We start from the raw sequence: 23,968 nt of genomic DNA on the forward strand, positions 1-23,968 counted from the left end.
GCAAATATCTTTGACCTGTTTTTATGTCTTATAATGTTTATATTTGTACTTATGTCTTGTATTGCTGGTAAGTAACTTTCTTGCACTGAGGTCTGTTTATTGCAAATATCTTTGACCTGTTTTTATGTCTTATAATGTTTATATTTGTACTTATGTCTTGTATTGCTGGTAAGTAACTTTCTTGCACTGAGGTCTGTTTGTTGCAAATATCTTTGACTTGCTTTTATGTTTTATAATGTTTATGTGTGTATTTATGTCTTGTATTGCTGGTAAGTAACTTTCTTGCACTGAGGTCTGTTTGTTGCAAATATCTTTGACCTGTTTTTATGTCTTATGTTTATATTTGTACTTATGTCTTGTATTGCTGGTAAGTAACTTTCTTGCACTGAGGTCTGTTTGTTGCAAATATCTTTGACCTGTTTTTATGTCTTATGTTTATATTTGTACTTATGTCTTGTATTGCTGGTAAGTAACTTTCTTGCACTGAGGTCTGTTTGTTGCAAATATCTTTGACCTGTTTTTATGTCTTATAATGTTTATATTTGTACTTATGTCTTGTATTGCTGGTAAGTAACTTTCTTGCACTGAGGTCTGTTTGTTGCAAATATCTTTGACTTGTTTTTATGTCTTATAATGTTTATGTCTGTATGTATGTCTTCAATTGCTGTTAAATAACTTTCTTGCACTGAGGTCTGTTTGTTGCAAATATCTTTGACTTGTTTTTATGTCTTATAATGTTTATGTGTGTATTTATGTCTTGTAATGCTAATTGTTAGGAACCCTAACTTTATTTATTTTTTTAATAGTAAGATGTATGTATGTATGTATGTGTGTGTGTGTGTGTCTGTCTGTCTGTCTATCTGTCTGTCTGTCTGTCTGTCTGTGTGTGTGTGTGTGTGTGTGTGTGTGTGTGTGTGTGTGTGTGTGTGTGTGTGTGTGTGTGTGTGTGTATATATATGTGTGTCTGTCTGTGTGTGTGTGTGTATGTGTGTCTGTCTGTGTGTGTCTGTGTGTGTCTGTTTATTGTCCACAGATCAGGTTTGAAGTGTCTGTGTGGTGCAGCTGGTCTGGTCTGTCTCTGTACAGTCCAGGCTGCACCCACCCATAAAACGGTGGAGGCTCACCAGGACATGCACACCTCACAAGTTCCCGGCTCTCTCGGCTCGGTTGAAGACGGGTTTCTTGGAGAAGGGGAGGGCAGTGAGGCACAGTCCCCCGTCCCCCGACGCCCCTCGCGATGCCCCTCCTTCTTCGACTAACCCTCTGCAGAGGAGCCGTGAGAGCCAGGAACTTGTGAGTTTTATATATCCACTCAGGCATCCTTCATACCTGGTCTGTAGGAAGTTCCTGTCAGAAGGAGGATGGACAGTGAACATTTTAAGCCCACTCGGCAGCGACAGATGGCCACCCCTTCCTGAGCCTGGTTCTGTCGGAGGTTTCTCCCTGTTAAAAGGGAGTTTTTCCTCCCCACCGTCGCCAAGTGCTTGCTCATAGGGGATTTTTTGGGCTTTTTTTCTTAAAACCAACCGCTGATAAGTTCACTGGCATCAAGTTTAGGACTCTGCAAATATTTAAATGGATAATTCGTCATCAAGTGAGGAATGATCCATTTAAATCATATTTGAGAGTCACATATATTTGTATATAAATATGATTTGTTGGACAATAAGGCAAATCACAGACTAATTTGGACAATTGGGAAAAATTAAATAAATAAAAAAAATTGGATAAAATGCATGTGTCATTGTTTCATATTGATTTCAAATAACATACCATTTGATTTCAACATATTTTTGTTACACTTGCAGTGGTGTTATTTTGTTATGATCCTGTTCCTTTTAAATATAAATATAAACCATCTAAATAGAAATGGAAAACTAGAAAGATTAAAAATATAGCTTTACTAATCTGAAAGTTATTTGTCATTGGATCCATCATTCCCACAGTGGAAACACATTATCTCATATTATGTTCAATTCTGTAGTTAAAAGTATAAAGTTTAATAATGTCTATTTTTAGTTTACTTTGTTAATAAACACATTTTTTAGTATTTTAGAAACACTAACATCATACATATCCAAATATGAAGCAATGTTTTAACTCCCATTTACATACAGACCTGTGGCCAACTTTATAAACCATTTTGAATTTTTCCAGCTGAGGCGTTCAAAATAGATATACTTTTGATTGTCACAGTGTTATTTGGGCAGCTGCCTGCCTAATATAACATAACATCACCACAATATTTTACATTAAATGAGGAAATGTATCTTTGTTTCCTCAGCTAAGACTGCTTGGCTGCTGTAGCTTGTGTTTATGTTGAGAGTGACATCTGATTTAAAAGCAAGAAGCAAAAGCCACTGAGCACCATCAGTCAGCACAGAGGCAATGCTACAAATTTAAGGAACGAAGGTCAATTCTTTGTGTGTGTACATGCACAGAGCACATGTGCACACGGTTGTGCAGATTAACTCACAGATGTATATGACAACTCACGTTTGTGGCATTAACATTGTTTTCCAATCTTAAATGTAATACATACATTTCCGTCATTGGCCATAATTCTTGCAAGGAAGGGACTCAAAGGTCACAAGTTATTAAATAAAATTAATTAAACACACCATTAAAAGAAGTTCACTATTCACTCCTTAAACGTCATAGCTAGCAGCAGTTATTTATATCTATGAAAGAGAGAGCTTAATTGTTTGATTAAGCTTGATTGGAATGTCAGCTCCACACTGTGGCTGGTTGATTAAATAAGTTGGGGGAGCAAAAGTAAAATGAGCTACTTGTGGGATACTGTTTAACTTGGGTTGGGTAAGCTGCTCATTTTATGCTCATTTTACTTTTCAGATGGTGTCAAGCCTGGCAGTTTGGTGTAATTGTTAGCCTAGTAATTCATAGTAATATATTTCTCACACACAACCTCAACCTCTGCCTCTCCATGTGAGCAGAGACGCAGCAGCATCTTGTTTCTACAGGAAGCCTGATTAAAATGTTAGGCATTTATACGGTGTACAAGATTAAAGAATATAAAACTGATATTACTAAACCTGATTTCCTTCCATCTATTTTCTGCTGCTTATCTGAGTCCGGTCATGATGCCCAGACGTCCCCCTCCCCAGCCACCTACTCCTGCTCTTCCTGGAGAACAGTGAGCCGCCACTCTGGTGCCTTTCGGTGTAAACGAGTAGCTTTCCAAATAACTCAGCTCTTCATCGTGTTTCTAAGGCAGAGGTCAGACATCCTTCAGAAGATGCTCATTTGTGTCAGATTTTAGTCATAGGTAAAGGTATGACTGTAGACTGACGGGTAAATCAACAGGGATCAATACCCTGCTCCTCTTTTTTCCAATACAAGTTCCTCTATCAAATCATTTTTTGACACTTGAGTCAGCAGTCCAAGCAGAGATGTCCAGAAGTTCCTTTTCCCACTTAAGTGGTATTTATGGTCACACAAATTCTGGAGGCCTCCTATTTCAGATGCCAGTCAAACCACCTACACTGGCTCCTTTCCTTTCTGTGAATGATCGCAGTTGAGGAGGAGAAGCTATGCTGTCCCCTGGTATGGTCTCCCCAAGGCAACTGGTTCTTGATGAGGGGCCAAACTTAAGTACAATTCAAAAGACCAAAGTTACTAGCCTGGGACCAGTACTGGGGAGGTTTCTTTGTTTTCCAGAACAGCTAATAGCTGTGCCCCATGAGTTCAGCTTAAAATATCCACACAGGTACTTCGTCCTCCCTCGGGTGGGCAGAGAGCTTTGTGGTCCAGGTTGTGGTCCAGTCCCCGGCTGCTTTAGCTGGCTTTAGAAAAAACCTGAAATTAGAATTAAAACTGTTTGTACCTTCACCTGTGTTACTTACAGTGATATGTTATGTAATTTGTTAACTGTCTCTTTAAGCTTTCAGCAGCTGGAGAGTTAAAAATAGTCTGTGTGAAAATAGGCAGGCGGTGAACTCGAGCCTGTGATACGTTTTTAATGTCAGGCTGTGACCACAAACACCAGAGTGGTCATCAGCATTCAGATCAGCTGATAGTAACCAGAAACGGCTTTATGGTCATTCTCTTAATTGTTATTGGCGTTTTCTTTTATTTGACTTGTTTAAAATAATAAAAAGCTGATTTGGGTTCATTTTATAAGCAAATCACATAACTTAATACAACAGAAATAAACTGACAGAGTAATGGAAAATAAAAAATGATAAATGTGGCCCAAAGCTACACGGATCACTGGCCACAATTCATTCAGCTGGAGGTCTTTTTTTTTTTCAAAGTTAATTTTAAATAGAAATAAATGTGGGCAAGAAATTAAAACTAAATAGGGAGCAAGCCTGAACCCTAAAGGCTTTACTAAGTGTTAATTATGCAGGTTTAGACATGGGCTGATTTGTAAGCTTGTGATAAACCTTAAATAAGTATATATGTATATTTTTGTCTGTTCCCTTGAAACGCATGCAGGTTCTGCAGGAGTTTCAACAGCAGCTGTTTGTGCAGAAGAACATGGCGTTCCAGCAAGCAGTACGGTAAATACTGATGTTTTTCTCTTTTTATTCATTATTAAATGCATAAAATATCACATGCGATTGCTTTTAGTGATTATTGGGGAAAATAAACTCGTATTTATTATGCATGGAATGAAATCCCCAACCTTAAAAATTTAGAACTTAACATGATTTCTCTAAAATGTTCAAGTAAAACTTGAAGAATAATTTTTGAAACTATTAAAATCCAAATCTCAAAGTGTTTGGGTTGCTTTTAATACAAATTTTGTAGCATAAAATAAGGTTCGTGTTTGACTAATTTAGTTGGCAGGAGGTGTTAATCAGTTTACCGGAAAATCAATTTCTACAGAAAAGTGAAGTGAAATGTGGATCCTTCAGGTTTGAACTGCACAGGTTGGAAACCACAGGTAAAATGCTGTAATGAACACAGATCAGAGGAGATTGTTGAGAAGTGGAACAAAGCTCAACAGATGACAGATTAATTTGTTTAGACAACAATCAATACAAAATCAGACGAGTGGAACAAGCAGCTCACGGGCATCCTGAAAGCTGAGCTGGCCGTGGCCACAAAAGCCCGGACTGGACTCGGCTCAGGACCTTGATGCTCAAAGCGGCTTTAGGCAGAGCAGATCCACCTTTTTGGTCCAGAGTTAAACATCTCAACAATACCAGATGCAGAAAAGATTTTTTTTTTTTTAGACATTCATGATCACTGGAGTATGAAGCTTGAGAAGCTGGGTGATGACCTTTCCTCTAAATTGATACACAAGCAGGAAAAAATGTTCTAATTTTCTAAAAAATTGTAAGTAACAGACAAAGTAGCTCCATTGTTTGAGTGTCAATAATCTGTCTGCACTGAAATAAACAACTAATTTAAATAGATTTTAATCACAAAAGTGCTGCACACACATTATGGAACAGTCTGGGTAAGAAGTCAAAGCAGGAAACATAATAAGTCCTGCGTGATTGGTCTTTATCTTTGTTAGTCTGAACTATGAGCCTGAAGGCAGAACAGTGAACTTTGTACTGTACTCCTTGCCCTGCACAGGAACTTAGATTATTTCCCATTTTTAGTTTTTATTTACAGATGTGTCGTCTCATTTCCTCACCGTGGGACTATTTCCAGCTCGTGTTTGTTCCGACTTTATCAGACTGTTTATCTTCCTAAATAAATGCACAACCTCCACTTTTAATTAAATATTTGGATTGGACGTGGATCTTTAACATGTCACCAGGTGAAGGACTGGTGACATCCTTCAGAAGATGCTCATTTGTGTCAGATTTTAGTCATAGGTAAAGGTATGACTGTAGACTGACGGGTAAATCAACAGGGATCAATACCCTGCTCCTCTTTTTTCCAATACAAGTTCCTCTATCAAATCATTTTTTGACACTTGAGTCAGCAGTCCAAGCAGAGATGACCAGAAGTTCCTTTTCCCACTTAAGTGGTATTTATGGTCACACAAATGCGTCTGACAACAGACAGGCAGCGAATACTGGGATACCAGTTATAATTCTGACTTTGAAGTGAAGCCACTTTTTGTTTTGGCTGTTTTTAATCAGTTCCAGTCGTGTTTAACCCCCATTTAGATTTACTTTCCCAAACTTTGTGGCACTAATGATTCTGTGTCCAGGTTTAAAACACCTGCTCTTTGAATTTGTACAGAAATTCTAGTTTAAGTCTGAGTTTTGTGCTGCTTTGGAGTATTAGTTGTTTTATATTACCTGAGTCCTGAGTAAAGTGTGGTATAAATGCAGGCATGGTCTCAGTGTTTTCTTCAGTGTTCTGGCTGATGTTATTGAAGCCACAGTGAGCATTTTTGTCCGTTCACCAGTGTGGCGGTATTTGAAAAATATACATCACGGGTGAAATGAAGATGGTTAAACTGTTACATCGCAGCTTTAATTTGAATGAACGTGTTTGTCTGTCTGCAGGCTTCTCAGCCAGACGAGCTGACCATCGAGGAGCAGGAAATCTTGGAGGTCATCGATGATGGCGACATGGAGGACTGGGTCAAGGTACAAAAATAACACAAACACAGTTATGTAGCAGATGCACTCTCATGTTTGAGGCTTGGTTGTTTTGTGTATTAGTTCACTCTCTGGCTCTTAGACTGTTTGACAAACATTTAGTTTCAGTTTTTATAAGACCTCGCACCGGTACAGACTATCTACTGGACGTTTTAGTGTTTCTCTGGGATCAGTTGAACTGATGTGGCTTCAGGAATTAGAATAATTCAACTAAAATGCGTGCGGTGCATTGAGGCAGGTCAGGTTGGCCTGGGTGGTAGAAGCTCTGCTGAACATACAGACAAATCAAAAAATGTACAAATACACAGTTCTCTGCTTCTTTTTTGGCCCTGCAGCCGTAAAGGGCTGATGGGAGATTCTCGTCACCCAGCCGGGCAGGCAGGTGGGCGGGCATGGCACCCAAGTTTGTGAATGCAATAATTCATGAATGAGGCAGTTTTTAAATTCATACCTTAAGTGCAGCTACTGAAAATCTGGACCAAATCCTGATTGATGGTGATCCAATCCTGCCTCAGCAGCGCTCCGGTTTGATCACAGTTTGTCAGCTTCTGCTTTTTAACAGCGGTTCGTGGACTCTTGATCAGTTTGAGATCTGCGGAGTGACCTGGTCATGGATATAAAATGTTAATTTGATGATCTCCCAGCTACTTAGTTATCATTTTCACTTTGTTTGTCACAGACTGTTACAAAGTTGCTCCTGGACCTTTGGGAGAAAATTTGAGAAGTCTTTGAGGACATTTTTCGGGTGGTCAGTGGTGTCTACTTAAATGTAGAAATGTCAGCTGTGGATGCTCCCATCATTGTGTGAAGTCATTCTTTTATAAACGCCTCTGCAGAGCTGCTGGTGTGTAGTCATTGTGTACTTTGTGTGTGGTTGTTTTCAGATCATTTCCCTGAAGGAACATTGTGCATTGTTGCTGTTTTACTTTTGTTTATTGTGTAAGTCTGGCTTTCCTGTGAGCCATTGTGCAAATGTTCCACGTGTTGAGCCAATATTTTATGTATATTTACTTAGGTGATTATCTTTTCATATACAGATATAGTGTTTTAATGGGGTATTTATTTTAATGAATATAATCATACATAAAAATGTGAGCAATATCATTTATATAGATCTGTTTTAGTGCTGTGATTCCCCACAGCATGCCCCAACAGAGATCCCAATACCTCTGAGTGTTTTCAATCTGAATGAAAATAAGTAAGCAGCGGCAGGGGAGGCCACCGGTGTTCATGAAATCAAGCTTCATGAATTCAGCAGAGGCTTGTTTAGGATTTTAGATTTCTCGTTAATTCAGGAAGAGAGAACAAAAGCTCTCCTATTATTCTCTTTGTGGCTGTTATTAAATTCTGGCGACGATGCAGTGATATTGTTACAGCCCTACTCTTTACATCTGACTTTATTTTTTCTCATTAGGAGTTTTCCTGTTGAAACATTTTTGGCTGTTGTCATCGTCTGTGTGCATTGTCTGTGTTTCCAGGCCAGAAACCGTAGCGGACAGGTGGGCTACGTCCCGGAGAAATACCTGCAGCTGCCCTCCTCCAACAGCCTGCTGAGCATGCTGCAGTCGCTGGCCGCGCTGGACGCCCGATCCCAGTCCTCCAGCAACTCCACCGAACCTGAAACCGAACTCCCAACCGGCTCCGTCAACGGAGACTCGAGGAGTGAGATCCGCCTCCACCAGATAATATCGGAGTTTTGATTTCCTGCTTTGTTTAATACCCTCGTTGCCACTGTTTGTGTTGCAGTTTCATTCGCAAAGGCTTTGTACGACTACGCGGACAAACGGAAGATGAGCTGTCGTTCCCAGAAGGCGCCATCATCCCCATCCTGAGCAGAGAGACCCACGAGGACAATGGCTTCTGGGAGGGCGAGTTTAACGGCGTTGTTGGTGTAAGAGTTCAAATAATAGTTTGCAAAAGCTTGTGACTGCAAAATTGTGTCTGCCTAAGGGACAGTTTGTTCCAGGAGATAAGCGAGAGTTAGAAGATTAATAGGAAGCACCTGGCCTCCAGACGGAGAAGATGTCCTTTTAAATGTGTCCAAAGTCGTCAACAGAACATTTGTGGTTTTGAAACTTATGCCTGTGTTGTATCTGCTTGACGCATGAGGGGGCGTCATAAAAGTAAACCCTGATGGTATAAAACAACTGCTTGTGTATCATTGGGCGGAGATCGATGCTGTCTGTGGGCAGTGTTCATCTCCCCACGCACGTGTTCATTAAAATCATTGTTTGACCGAAGCTCTTCTGGACCATTATTGTTTTGTGCTCACCCTCAATATTTGAACTCGTAACAAACAGCAATAACGGCAAAACATGTAATGGACGTGCTGGTCCACTAGACAACATCATGTTGATGTAAAGCTTTGGGTCTCTTATGCAAAGTAAAGAGGCTGAAATAAGGTGTCCATGAGTATCAGTTTTCAACATTCAGTATTAAGAGACAAAGACTGTACGGGTTGGGCCAGTCGTCAAGTCCTGGAGCAAAGTGAGCCTGCAAATCAATAAGATGCAAATCAGTTTATACCTTTCATATAATGTTTGAATTTGTTTATTCTGAGTTTTATTGTTCAGTTAGTTTCCACAGTTCATATATCATGTGTAATTTTTCATTAGTTTTAGTGTTTGTTTGTATTTTATTCTATTCTTGATGGTTGTGTTGACAGATTTGTCCAAATTTAAAGCTATAGATGTGAACTTTTGGTTCCTTTATTATTACCTGTATAATTAGTTTCAGTCTTTGTGAAGTGGGGAAGGAGGACCCAAAAGCAGGACTCGTGCGATGGAGAGTGCTCTTTATTTACAGTGGAGTAAATAAGACAACACAATAATCTCTTGAGCTCCCTCGACTCCTGTGTCATGTCTTCACCCAAAACTCTGTGCTCTCTGCTCCGTGGCTGCTGTCCACCTGTGCTCCACTCTCCTCCTCCTGGGAAAAAAAACAACAGAGGCAGCCGTCAGGACACCATGCCGCCTAATCAACAAAAAACAGTCCCAGTCTAAATAATCTAAAAGACCAACCACGGCTCCAGTGATGGCAACACACAGTTCTAGTGACCAACCCAGTGGGCGGCACTCGAGACGAAGCAGTTCAGGTGGCCTGCATACATTTAGTATCAGGCTTTACAAAAAAAAGTATCAACTATGTTAGGATCCATGTTCATCATGTGTGATGTGTGTTTACATTTGAAGGTGTTTGTGGATTTGTCACCTCTCTTCAAGGTGTGGTTTGTGTTTGATGCTGAAACAGATAAAGACTGCTGATTGGCTGAAGTAGGGTCCAATAAAAATTGTTTGGTTGTTGGTTTGGGCACTGCTCAGGTCCACATTAAATAAACTGCTGCTCATGTGTGTTTGTAGGTTCTCAGTCATCCAGGTCATGGTTGTCTAAGGAGCCTGGAAAGAAAGCGACTTTACTTCTTTAAGGTTCTGGATGATGTTTAACTTCTGATCCAAGAAGCTTCTTCAGTTGATGTGCTTCCTTTGCTCATTTTCCACCTCTGCACAGTTTCGTTTGATGACAATGCAGTGCAGTTCTCCCAAACATACAACAGAGGGCGCTATGCACATTCACTGAAGTGCAGAAAAATACAAGTGGAGGAGGAAACAAACAGCAGCATCAAGAGAGAAAACTGAAGTGTTCAAAGCGAGTTACTTTAGTCTCTTATTGTAATATTAATCGACATCTAAACATCACGTTGATGCTTCATGTTTGACTTCCGTGTCCTTTTACTGCTCAGTTGGAAAATATTGATGCAATTTAAAAGAAGAGGAGAAGAGTAATTTCTCTGTACTACTTCAAAAGTAATTTGAAAGCACTGCCTCATATGGAAAATGAATCATGATGAAATCCTGAAACAAATAGTGTTTGTGAATATGAAGAGTTTAGTTTTCAGTTTGGTCTTAGAAGTATAAAAATGCAGGACTGAAGACAAGATGGAAATGATGTGTTATGAGAAATAAAACATGTCACTATGTACTATAATTTTATTTTGTTTATTTTTTGTTCTTGTAGGTTTTTTGCTTTAGTGTAAATTTTGAAAGCACTGCTTTTAGTTTGAAAATTGGATTCAGTGTTTAGAGTTCGGACAAAACAATGGACGGTTTCAAGAAATGTATTTTATCAACAAAACTTATTTTGATGGTTACTGTATTTATTTTAATGCCCTCAGTGCAGTGATTGAAAAAAAGTTCATCTGACACCAATGAGCCAACAGCCTCCACGTAAACATTTCTTTTTTTCTTTCTTTTTTTCTTTCTTTTTTTTTAAACAGGGTTTAATCAGCGCTGACATACAGACATTTATGCGCTGGGTATAACAGACATGCTTACCCTGTGAAAGGACCGCGGATGTCTTGGAGCAGAGAAACATGCTGTATTGTTGTTTTTCTTTATTGCATAAGCAGCGCCCGACTGTCAGAAACGCTCTGTGCGGGTAGCAAAGTCGGCTCCAACGCACCTGCAGGCATCCATTTGAAAGAAAGGTGTCACTGCGGCTAGGCTCTCGGGATAGTCAGACTTTTATTTATATTTGCGGCATTCTGGTGCGTTAAAACTAGCAGCCTCTGTGTCCCGCTTGGATCACCATTCTGAAAATTCAGATATTTAAATAAAATGATGAATCGGCGAGTGATGAGGAGCCACGTAGATCCTGAAATGAGGTTTGATTAAATTTAACTCTTATGAACAGTGATGACGCGTTCCAAACAAACGATGCTTTCTACTAGAGATGGACCGATCCGATATTACGTATCGGTCCGATACTGACCTAAATTACTGGATCGGATATCGGAGAAAAATAAAAAATGTAATCCGATCCATTAAATATCACGAAAGCACCTCACAAAACTTGCAACACGCCGTAACTCGCCTCAGAACGTCGGAGCAGTATGCATCACGTGATAGAGCGGCTGTGGCATGCGGGACCTGTCGGTGGTCTGGATAGCATTTGGAGCTTCGCTAGCAACCTGGCATTTCATCTCCACAAAGTTATCCCCGAGAGAAGTAAAGCAAGTGTGTAAGTCCATCTCTGAATGTTTGTAAAGCATTCCCACGTTAAGCTTAACGAGCGACTGCCTCTTGCTCTCCGGCTGCTACTTCAATCGTGAAACTGCTAATGATCAGCTGATCGGCTTTTCTGTGGCGAGTCCGTCTCTCTTGTTTGTTTTTGGTCCACTTTGCGCCAGAAAGAGGAAACCAGCGGCTGAACAACAGCAGCACGTTTAAGCTTGATAAGCTGTTGTTAGAATTTATTTAATATTACTTTCTACACCAGGATCTTTTTCTACGTAGCTGACGGCTGGTAACTGTGCAGGGGCGGATCTAGCAAAGTTTAGCCAGGGGGGCCGATAGGGCATTAACTGGGAAAAGGGGGCACAAAGACATACTTTTCTTTCTTATTCTCATTTAAAATGTCTAGCTTTTAATAAATAATTATCTGACACCCAAAGTTTTAATTTGATGTAAAATGAATAGAAGTCAATTACTGTATATAGTGACTATTAAGTCTAATATATATACCCTAGTAAGCTATAGTACTTTTTCCTTTGGGAAGGTACCATCTGTGCAGTCTGCAATTTTGTTGAAGAAAGATGTTGAATCTATTTAATATTTCTTGAAAAATAATTGATTTCTGTGCATTTTTTTTCACACTGCATCAAATTAAGGTTGATTACGTCGATTAAGCATCATGAGGTGGAGCGTGAGGGGTGGTTCCCTATTTTTTATTTATTTATTTTTGTTGTTGCTGGGAGTTGGAACCCTATTAGTTAGGTTGCTTAATATTTATGCTAAGTACTCTTTAAAATACCAGAATAGGGAGGATGGTGTAGGTCTAAGTTTATTAGATTGATCAGTATTGCTGAACTATGAAATATTTTTTTTGTATACAGGTATAAATCATCAGGAAATGATAAAATGTCCAAACGCGCTCTGATCACTCTCTCCCGGCGGAGAGCTCTGCGGAGAATTTGGGCTTCACGATCTACTGGCTCTTCAAGGAAGTGGCACGCCATGTCTGACACTTCCTACTGTCAGGTTTCCGACAAAGGGGCGGAGACAGTCAGGGTTAGTTGTAGTAAACCTGCTAGGGGGCAGGTTAGCTTCACGGAGTGTGTCGTCATAGTGACTCACTCAGGCTGCAGCTGAACTCGCTTTGTGAAACCGAAAACCCAGAGTTTTCGTTAACTCAGGGTATACTTACTCAGTTTTTCCACTAAACCGGCTTCCTGAAACAGGGCCCTGGAGACATGGAACAACAGACAACCTGACAAAGAATGAACAGAAACACACAGAATAAATACACACAAGGGTGATTAGGGGGAAGTGGAAACACATGGGGAAACAGCTGACACTACTCTGACATAAGGAGACAAAGGAAGCAAAGCTGACAACACTGAAATAGGACACAGACCTTCAAAATAAAACAGGAAACATGAGACGCAGACAAGACAATATAAACTTGATAACATAAGAGGGCAAAGGGAGACTAAAACACAGGGGTAGAAGACACAAGAGGAATCTAAATAAACAAATGAGCTTAGATAACCTGATGAACTTAAAAATAAACCATAAACATCAAAAATAAACTAAAACTTAAAACGCTGGGTCAAAAGACCCAGGATCGTGACAGTGGGAGGTTGAAGCTGCCACAGGGCAAAAGCAGGACAGGCTGCCAGTTTATCACAGGGCTAACACAATATATGTGATAGAAAATCAACTGAAATGTTTGATATTTATTTATAATAATAAGAGAATAACTACTATTTATAATAATATTATAGTTGTTATTATAAATATGTGTATATTTTTTATAACACCCAACATAAAAGGCTTCTTTCCAAACCTGAGCTGTTTCAGACGCTTCTTGAAATTCTGACTTCTCTGAACTCAAATTCAAATACAAATACAAATTCAAAATACAAATACAAATTCAAATTTTATTTGTCACGTACACAGTCATACACAGTACGATATGTAGTGAAATGCTTGGACAACTGCTCGTGACCTAAAGAAAACAAAAAAAGGAAAAGGCTATGAATAAGATAGGAAATAAATATGAAAAATTAAAAAGGGTAAATTTAACTAGGAAGGAATAGAATATAAATTAAGGTTAAAAATGAAATAACTGTACAACACAAATTAGAATGAAGGGTAAATTTAACTGGGAAGAATAAGATAAAGATAAATATATAAATTAAAGTTGAAAATAAAATAACTGTACAACAAAATACACAATATAGAACTATATAAGAATGTATGAAGAAATCTAAATATAAATAAATATATACACAATAACAGCAGCTGTACAAGTATTAACCGGAAATGAAGAATATAGTGACCAGTGTTGTGCAAAACCAAAGTCCAGAAAGTCCAGTGTGTGTGTAAGAACTGTATGTGTGGGTCAGTACTGTGTGGTGGTGTGATTGAGAGACCGTATCGCCTGCGGGAAGAAGCTCCTCCTCAGTCTCTCTGTGTTGGTCTTCAGGGAGCGGAATCGCTTTCCTGACCTCAACAGAGAGAACAGTCTGTTGTTGGGATGGCTGAGGTCCTTCACGATCTTCCTGGCCTTGGTCCAGCACCGAACTCAGTGTAAGGTGTCTGCTCCCTCACTGTGGCTGTGCCTGGAAGTACTTCTGCTTCTTGTCTTCCCCTAATGCAGCTTTAAAGTATTAAGTATGAAGCAACAGTGCTTCTCTTTGCGCCTCTGAAATCTGTGTTCTCTCTACTGATAAACAAAAGAAACAATGTAAAATGTATTAATAAATCAGTAACAAAAATATAGCGTAGAAGGTAAGTAGAGATTTTCATACCATCTTCAAGCCTAATGCTTTTAAGTCCCACACTCAATGCAGCCTGACTCAAAACCTGATTCTAAATGGTTCAGCACAGACACAGACTCGCTGACTTTTTATAGTCACTCTATAAATGCTTTAAATCATCTCACTTGTAAACACTGCCGTATCCACCGGAGATCAGTGAGAATGGATTCTGGAGTCTTCCCATCCTCCTGTTAGTGATCCTCCATCTGAATGGATGATAACAACCTTCTGAACTGACTAGCAGGTGTAGAAAGCCCGACTAGCCCATATCTATGGGACTGATCACTGCTGATAAACCCACTAAATGGATGGATAAGAGCTCTGGTCACATTTGGAGTTGGGCCACAGCTCTGCACAGTGGCTGCCAAATGGTCGTCTTCTATTGTGAAATTCAGCACAGCAGAGAAGAAATAGCACATTATGACACAGTATGATGGAAAGGCAAATAAGAAAAGTGTGTAAATTAATAGATTCAACTCATGTTTTACTTTACATTTTGACAGCATGACTGCTCTTCCCTTCCATCAAGTACATTTTTCCACTTCTAGAATCCCTAGAAGCCAGAAACACAAAACAAGGCTACGTCCACACGTACACGGGTGTTTTTGAAAACGGAGATTTTCCGTTTTCGGTTTTTTTAAAAATCCCGTCCACACGTAAAAGCCAAAGACGAAGGAAAACGCTGCTAGGAACATGCCAAAGCAGCAGATGGCGCTATATTCCTATCCATGTAGAAATGTTGGCCAATCAGAAGTCAGCCTGGGTGGGAAAGAGTAAACAAAGATGGCGCATAGAAGCAGAACTGAGTCCTATGTGTGGAGGGACAGTAACTGTGTAAGCATTTAAACACTGCAGAGAGTAAAATGAACAGTAATGGTATTTTGTGTAAGTCCGCCATTGTAGAAATTCATTTCACCGAAACAATAACCTGGCGCACAGTGTGACGTCAAAAAATGCGCACACCTTTGACGCTGCGTTTTCTCCATTTTTCTCGTCCACACGTAAACGCAAAAACTGAGTTTTCAAAAATATCCACCCTGGCTGGAGTTTTTAAAAATCTCCGTTTTCAGTGACCGAAAACGCCGTTTACGTGTGGACGAAAGGTGCAAACGCATAGAAAAATCTGCGTTTTCAAAAATACCCGGGTACGTGTGGACGTAGCCCAAGATACTGCTGTTATTATTAAATAGTTTCAATTTGTTTCTTAGTTTATTTGTGATTTAAATTTTCACCTTTCATCTTTATGCTTAGTTTGTTCTGGTTACTTTGAATTTTGTAGCCTCGAGCTTATTTCTCAGACTATCTCCTTTTGTAATTTGTAAAAATAGTTCAGTGAGTTTATTTTCCTCCATTGTCCTGCGTTCTGTGTCACGTCTGTGTTTCTGTTCTTGCACACCAAGTTACTTATTGTGTTAGTCTGTTGTCTCTTGTGGTTTTTATTTAGTTTTACGTCGCTTGTCTCGTTTTCTTATTTAGGTTCAGCTGCCCTCCCAGGTGTCTCCTGTTTGTCCTGAGCTCCTTGTGTATTTTCTCCCTCAGTTTGTCTTAATTGGTTGCTGTGTCCTCCCTCTCTGTATTGTTTCCTTCCTCAGTGTTTCCCTGGTTTTGCTAGTATCCAGTTTCCCTGCTGCTGCCCTGCCACTGTGTTTTTGTATTTTTTGCTACTGCATTGAAGCTGATCTTTGAGTTCATCCTTTGTCTCCTGAGTTCTGCATTTGGGTCCATATTTGAAATATATTCGAAAAACTAACTCTGTAGGTGCTCACACGCCACTGCACGCTCATGCATGTGTGGGAAAGAAAGAGAAAGAGAGAAATACTGCTACAAGCTAGTTCAGAAATCAGAAAGGGTTTTATTGCCAAATGTTGAGCAGGTTTACAACATTAGGAAATTGCTGCGGTGCTTCAGTGCAAACATACTGTTATAAATTACGTTTAAATAGACATGAAAATAAAAATAAGAGTAAGAATTAAAAGTGCTAAGTAGATAGATATATACATGATATATACATGAGTGCAGGTGGTGATCAGTGCCAAACATGGAATGATGCAGTGAACACAGCGTAGGGTCATGTGTTAGTGGTGGGAACAGTCATACGGTTATTGTTCATGTGTCCGACAGCAGAGGGGAAGAAACTGTTCTTATGGCGAGAGGTTTTGGTGCGAATGGACCGGAGCCTCCTGCCTGAGGGGAGCAGGTCAAACAGACTGTGTCCAGGGTGAGAAGGGTCAGCTGTGATCCGAGCTGCACGCCCCAGTGTCCTGGAGGTGTACAGGTCCTGCAGAGATGGGAGTCTGCAGCCAATCACCTTCTCAGCAGAGCGCACAACACGCTGCAGTCTCTGTTTGTCCCTGATAGTGGCTCCAGCGTACCACACAGTGATGGAGGAGGTGAGGATGGACTCGATGATTGCAGTGTAGAATTGCGTCATCGTCCGTGTTGGCAGGTTGAATTTCTTCAGCTGCCTCAGGAAGTACATCCTCTGCTGGGCTTTCTTAATGACGGAGGTGATGGTGGGCTCCCACTTCAGGTCCTGGGTGATGGTGGTGGTAGTTGTGATAAATGGTAGTTTAAATTGTGTCCAGGTAATGAACCATTAAATCTCCTCTTGCACCATCTGAATCTCTCTGCAATCACATCACATAGTATGCATATTTTAATTTATACAGCCAAATATCACAAATCTGACCTTAAGGTCTTTGCCACCTGGACACACACACACCAACCGCTCTGAAGAAGCTTCGAGTGGATTTGGAAATAGACACCTGAGGTGAAAGAATTCAATTGATTAAAGTTGTGCTATTATTAAAAAGGTAACAATATCAAGATATGATTCAGGAGGATGTGAAACAACTTCTTAGGTTATGTACTTATTGATTATCAATAATTAACAATGAATATGTTTATTTTACAACCATGCAAACATGACTGATTAACCTGCATGGGGGAAAACTGAATACTGAGTATTAACAACTAAGAGTGCAATAAGTGACCACTGAAAGAGGCCCACACAAAAAGTTTTAAGGCTGTAAGACAGCTGTATGTCACAGAACAATGAACTTCATTTTGAGCTTACTCATAATCAAATAGCATTTCATATCTTTGTTCACTAAGGCAGGAAAACAGCCTCAAGGTTTTGTACTGAGTGAATGAGACATTGTGGATTCGTTTCTGTCAAACATCGGTGTTCAATGTTGTCACTTATGGAAGTGCAATAACGATATGTACAAGACAAATAAAAGAAAAGAAATTGTTATATCAAGTGAGCCAATATCACATTAACTGAACAACTGATGTTTCATGCTTTTTTTATACTGCTTTTATAAAAAGTTTGAGACAGACCCTAATGAGCTACTGAAGCAAATAAATAACTGTCACTGAGCTTTGCATCTATATCACTGAAAAAGGCAAAGAGTTTGTGAAACAGAACAATTGGGACTGCGAGTATAGTTGCTGCACAATATGTTGTTCAGGTGGTAAGCCAACCATCTGTAAGTATATTACTCTTCTCTCAGGTTTCACGGTGTGCACAGAGGTGGATTTGCACAAGAGAATCTTTCACGACCATAGCTGTGAGAAAAATGATCGTCTGTATCACGTGCACATAACTCTGACCCATGGAACACATTACCATCATCTATGTGGCGGCTCTCTGATCCACAGCCAGTGGGTTCTAACTGCAGCTCACTGCTGGAAAGATCAACCTGGATGGTGAGAAATGACTGTTTCACATATTTAAAAAAAAAAAACCAGTCCAGAGACAAAAATCATTACTGGTATTTTGTTCTTTTACCATTTCCATTGTTTAGGACTATGTCTGCATATGTAGGAATTCATCCAGGTCCAGGAAGAATGGTGACAATTATTGATCACAAAATCTTTGAGGACCAAACAGGAAAACATGACATCATGCTTCTGAAAATCGACCCACCAGAGAATAAGATTAAGCCTGTTGTCTTCCCTAAATGTACACGTCGCAAAAAGTGAGTTTTGAGTAACCTTTTAAGTGTAAAGTTTGAATTCTGGAATATGTTGACATAATATGTATTTTTCTTGTTTAGTTGGTTGGTTTTTTAAACTTCCAGGAAGAGCAAAAAAATGTAGCAACATCTGTAGTCTATGAACAAAATGACATCATGCTTTTGAAGTTACAAACCCCCATTAGTGACTGCAGAGCTTCTTTATTAACAATAATGTAACTGAGACTTGAATATTGAGCAGAGGGTTCTGGTTTTGATTTTAGGTACCTGCTTAGGAGCTACATCCATGATCTATAATAACTGACAATAAAACACGAGCATGAGGAAATGGAAGGAAATGTAATGTTTTAATAAAATGTTTGAATCTGAAAAGATTAGCTGACTTAGAGTGAACTGGAAATACTCAGCCTGCAGACATGGAGATGGAATTTTATTTATTTTTTAATTTGTAGGATGGATGTCATTCAGATTGCAGGCCATGGTGGCTATACGGTTGATGTAAACTACAACAAACGTAAGACCAGTATTGTTTTGATTATTTCACAATTTTTTAGTTTATATTATACTTTGATTTTGTCTTGTGTGCCTGTTATAGTTACTTTTCCATTTTATTTGAAAACTGTGATGACATAAAGTATTTATTTCATTTTTTTGTGGATATACTGTCAATTTCCCTCCTTTTTAAATGCTGCTCAGCTTCTTTTAAAGAACACATTTTGTTCCAGAAATGAGGCAAATCATGTTTCTTTCAATATCTGATTTCCTTGCATGAAACATGCAGTAGCTTTTGTTATTTTCCTTTTTTCTCTAGTCCCTGATGAACCGCCTCATCTCCAGTGTGCAAAGATGCATGTTGTTGAGTGTGAGCTTAACCTCCATCCATGTAATTCAGCATTCTTATGGCCAAATGGAAACACGATGTGTTACAAAGAACCTCGAGTGGACATATGTAAGGTGAGTTACCATGCTGCCAACATTTTATCTGTATCATTATCAGATGTTTTGGTACAAAATATTTATGTTTTCTCTCTCAGGGTGATTCTGGTGGTGGAGTGATGGCCAAAAACAACAAGATTCATGGTGTGCATGTTGGTGGTTGTGAACCTGCCTGTACCGGACCAACTATTTCTCTGAAGGTCTGCTCTTACATTGGTTGGATAAATCAAGTCATTACACGGAGTAATGGAAAATAATAAAATTAAAATAACATTCAAAATAAACAGTCCGCTCTGCAAGAAGCTGCTTCGGTGTGAATTGTTTCTACATGTGAACTTTCGATTGTTAAAATATAAATATGTCATGTGTGTTTTCAATGTAGTTTCAGGCATCAAGTAGATCATTCAGTTGTTCAGAAACTGTGAAGTTTGCATGAAGGTTGTTGGGTCCTTTTTGCCAGATGATATTAAGTACAATTACTACAGTAAAGTACAAATGTAAGGAATTTGTACTTTATTTTATTTTATTTGGTCTTTCCATCACATTTGTGGCTTCTTCTCCGCTGCTTCTAAGTGGAAATTGGTACATTTAACTTCACTACAAATATCTGACATCTTTAGTTGTTATTTTACAGATGAAGATTTGTGCTCATGAAACACATGAAGTACAATTTTGTTTCTGTAGTTGATCAATCAGTTATTTGACTTGCATGAATTTAGCAACTATTATTATATGTTTAATCTTTAAAAGTACTTACTGTTGATATTATTTACTGTAAATTGTTCAAAATCATAAATGTGTGAGAAGCACTCAATCAGGGACGACTCCAGCATCAAACCTTTAGGAGGGCTCAGCTCAGTCTTAATGTCATGCTTTTAGTGTTGCCTTCAAAAGAAATGTAATTTTTGGATGACCTACAGCAGTGTCTAAGAATAACAGATTTTAATATAATACATCAGCTTTACGGTGGTCACTTTAGTTTAAAACCCGATGCAATGGCACAGTCATGTTGACCAGTAAATTTCAAAAACAGTTTAAGAAAAAGCAGATCAGAGGAGAAACCTGCACGGCATTGTTTCAGTCTCTTAACCACATAGAGGCCAGTCCACCAAATCATCAAGTATTTAAAGTACCATTATACAATACAGACAGTTCAAAATCCCCCTGCGACTCCACCTGCACAAGAAGCAAACTGGTAATAGAGCTGGTTTTAAATGGCAGCTTTTGAATTCATGCAAACCCAAACACTTTGTTGTGCAGACTCAGCACAGAGACTCGTGTACACCAATTCAGAGAGTGGAGAACAGATTTGTAGTCTGTCACATCAGTATAGTAGCATTCATCCTGTTCAAGTTTACAGTGATGTGAATGCTGCTAAATGCTATTATTCACATTAATAGCAGAGTGCTACTGAAAAGCACACAACGCATCCATTTAATGCATGTAGATTGTGTGAAAAATCCACCTGATCTCTGTTAGTTCCAGTCTCTCTGTCCGCGCTTCCTCTTTGTACTGACAATCACACACAAACATTTTATATTCAACTAAAACAACAACGAAAAATATATTCTTGTAATAATTATTTTAAAGGCGTCGTTTGATAAGAGCATAGCACCCTGCTTAGTTATGAGCGATCACCATAGATGAATGTGGGCAAAGCAGAAGTGACATATATGTAGCCAGGTGGAAGGTCTTTATTATCGGACATGTCCCTGACTTTGACTTCATGTCCACTCTTACCTGTTTCTTATATGTGCTGAGTTCCTCCATCTTTCTCCCTCTCTGTCATCCCCTCTCAGTCTTTGTGCAGTCACCCAAAGGTTAATTATAAAAGTATATCAGAGTTTACAACCGAATAAAAGGCATAAACTGGTCCATATCAGTTTGCTGCTGCTGGCGAGGGTGTTGCTAGGATCTTGAAGCATACAGGGCTTACAACAGCCCTGAAGTCTTTTGAATTTTCACTCAATAACAGCACCTTTTAAAGTTATTTGTTTTTATTCATTTAAACATATAGTAAAATTAATATAAAGTGGTAAATGTTATGCACTACCTAAAGTGTGAAGTCACAGAATGATACTATTTAGTGCAGTTTTTAATCATTACCAGTCTTCATCTTAGAGCTTGTGCTCTTATTGTGCCATGATGTCTCCTTTTAAACTGTGTGGATGTTCACCTCTTCTTCATCCTTCCTGTTCCTTTCACCAAACTGCTCACTCTTGTTCTCCTCTGATCTCACTTCCTGTTCTGGTTATAAGAAGAATGCAGTCAGCATGTGTCAAAGACACTCCCTCCAAATATATGATTTTTGATATGATGATTAGATATTTAACATTTTATTTATCAACTATTTTATGCACTAAATCAATTATTAAACAAATATCATATTGTAGAAAAGCAAATAATAATGCACTAAGCAGTTTCATGCCACAAGAGCTAAATGGTCACTTCACTGTATTTATTTCCCACAAACTACTATACCTAGGATCTTCAGGTTTCCACTATATTTCATTAATCTGCAGCGACTGTAGAACATAAAGTATATTGACCTCTATTGTTTTCTTTATGACTTGGCCTGAATACACACACATACACATCTTTGAATAGCACAACAAATGAGGTAATTTTCCATGTGTTTTAATAGGTTTAAGTGATTTATGGGTTTTATGTATGTGTGTGTATTTTGGTCTTCGGTGTAAATTTATACAAACTGTAATTATTTCAGATGAAAGATCCGTTATTTAATGTTGCTTTATGTTGTGTGTGTGTGTGTGTGTGTGTGTGTGTGTGTGTGTGTGTGTGTGTGTGTGTGTGTGTGTGTGTGTACGCTCAGCAGAGGGGAGGTCAAGGCAGGAGCTGAGTTGACCTGGTACATCAAGTTTGGATTTGCCCAGTTGTTGGTAAACAAAAAAGATTTAAACTTAAAAGATTTTGAGTTCATGCACACTGGAAAAAAAATTCTCTTCATCACAATCATTTGTTTAAAAATATGGCTGTTTTACTGATCTATGGTTATTATTAAAGAGGAAGGAAAGAAGAAGAGGAAGCCTGAGCCCAGGTTCTGTCCATTTTCATAACAAGTGACAGCACAGACATCTGAGCTTTTTCGTCATAAAGATTGTGATGTGAAGCATCAGCAGGTAAAGTGTCGTTAAAGTGTCACTTCAATAATGCTGCTGGCAGAAAGAAGTGTTGACACATACTAGCTTTGAATAAAAGGCTTAAAACACAAACAGTCTAATCCTGGGTGTTGCTTTTAAGCTTAAAGAATATAATAAGTTCTAAGACAATTCAGTTTACTTCTTACTGTCCATGTTGTGTTGTGGTATTTACTTTATCATGAATGTACGCTACTTTGTTCTAGCGACTGTAAAAAATAATTGTATTCATGAAATAAACTAGACTTTCACAGTCTGCATCTTCCACAGTTTTTATGCTTTTGTTCACTCCAAGTTTGACACAAACCCACAGACAACCAGAGTTAACTATGTGAAGCAATCACAGACACTGTAATGGCTGATTTTTCTAATAAACACAATCAGGTTAACATTAAGGTTTAACATTGAAGGAGATTTGTTCCATAGTCACAGTTATACTTGTATTTCCTTTACTTACATCCAACACTACTATGTTCTGTTTCAGTCCAGGTGCTGGCAGTTTATCCTTTGTTGTTTGGACAAATAAGCTTAAAGCTAAACCTTCATGTTTTTGATGGGAAAGTTTGTTAAACCATTGCTCAACTTATGTCTGCACAGAGCAGATAATTATGATGTACTTGTAAAAAGACTTGATAAGCAGGTCACAGCTGAATCAAGGGGTAATAAAAGTAAGACCATGCGGTCTCAGCACGACTACACATGCAGTGGGTTATCGCACACATTTGAAAGACTCATTGTGTAACTCAGGATGTGACCCCTTATAAAGGAGACAGAGAAGTTCTGTTGTTCAGTCAAGTAAAACCTGGTGAAAGCGCAATTCTAAGACTCTGGTCGTTGCTTAAGTGTATAGATAAAAAATCTTTTTTTCATGCATTATTTTCTTACTATATTAGTATAATCACCAAATCGATCATTTCATATTTATCTCCTGAAACGATCTACATTAACTTTCTATCCCTAGAAATGTGTTTCCAGAGTCCCAGGTTTAGTGACTTCCTGTCCACCATCACATCAGCTGAGTAGTTGTCAAATTTGAGGGGAGCAGAGAAGATCAGACACCAGTCAGCAGGTCAGAGGCCATCTCTCATTTCACAAATCAATCACTTGATTTATAAATGGAACAAACACCCCATCAGACCAGGTAATGACCCATTATGAGACAACAGCCGTCTGAGAGGAGATGTTCTGTATCACAAAACATGGAAAACAAACAAACTCTAGGCATTCTGAAATATATAAAGCTCAACAAAAAAACAAAACCATATCAGATCCTGATGTAATTCATTTTGTTGTTGTCTTTATTAGTCATTTAAAAAGGTCTAGAAAAAGTGTCCAGGAAGAGATTCTACTATTTATGCAGCACTGCCCCCGTGTGGCCACAAAGACACACAACAGCTTCATTTCTCAGCCTGTTGCCTTCTTTTCCCTTCATGATGTAAACAGTGAATGAACTGAAAGAAGTCAACCCATAAACTGTTAAACTGATACAACAGTCATGATGATTATGTAACAAGTTGTAGTTGACTTTCTGGTGGTGGTTTT

General features: G+C 38.8%; 1 protein-coding gene and 1 long non-coding RNA gene across 2 annotated transcripts; both read left to right on the forward strand.

Annotated features, from left to right (window-relative positions):
• Positions 1–205: 205 nt before the first annotated feature.
• Positions 206–6,537, forward strand: LOC147327276 (uncharacterized). The gene is made up of 3 exons (XR_015129836.1): positions 206–3,237; positions 4,459–4,523; positions 6,438–6,537. It is a non-coding gene; the product is annotated as an uncharacterized LOC147327276 (long non-coding RNA).
• Positions 6,538–6,925: 388 nt separating this feature from the next.
• On the forward strand, positions 6,926–19,525 carry LOC147327277 (serine protease 1-like). The gene is made up of 8 exons (XM_086297384.1): positions 6,926–6,940; positions 8,012–8,195; positions 8,294–8,424; positions 17,735–18,063; positions 18,162–18,335; positions 18,785–18,846; positions 19,144–19,286; positions 19,367–19,525. The coding sequence occupies exons 1-8, from the start codon at positions 6,926–6,928 to the stop codon at positions 19,523–19,525; spliced, it is 1,197 nt and encodes a 398-aa protein (XP_086153510.1).
• Positions 19,526–23,968: the final 4,443 nt, after the last annotated feature.

Source organism: Aulonocara sp. 'chitande type north' Nkhata Bay, linkage group LG6, assembly GCF_057382095.1.
Source record: "Aulonocara sp. 'chitande type north' Nkhata Bay isolate Kocher_YH1m ecotype deep benthic linkage group LG6, A_spYH_male_GT1.1, whole genome shotgun sequence".
In the NCBI taxonomy this organism is placed as follows: Eukaryota; Metazoa; Chordata; class Actinopteri; order Cichliformes; family Cichlidae; genus Aulonocara; species Aulonocara sp. 'chitande type north' Nkhata Bay.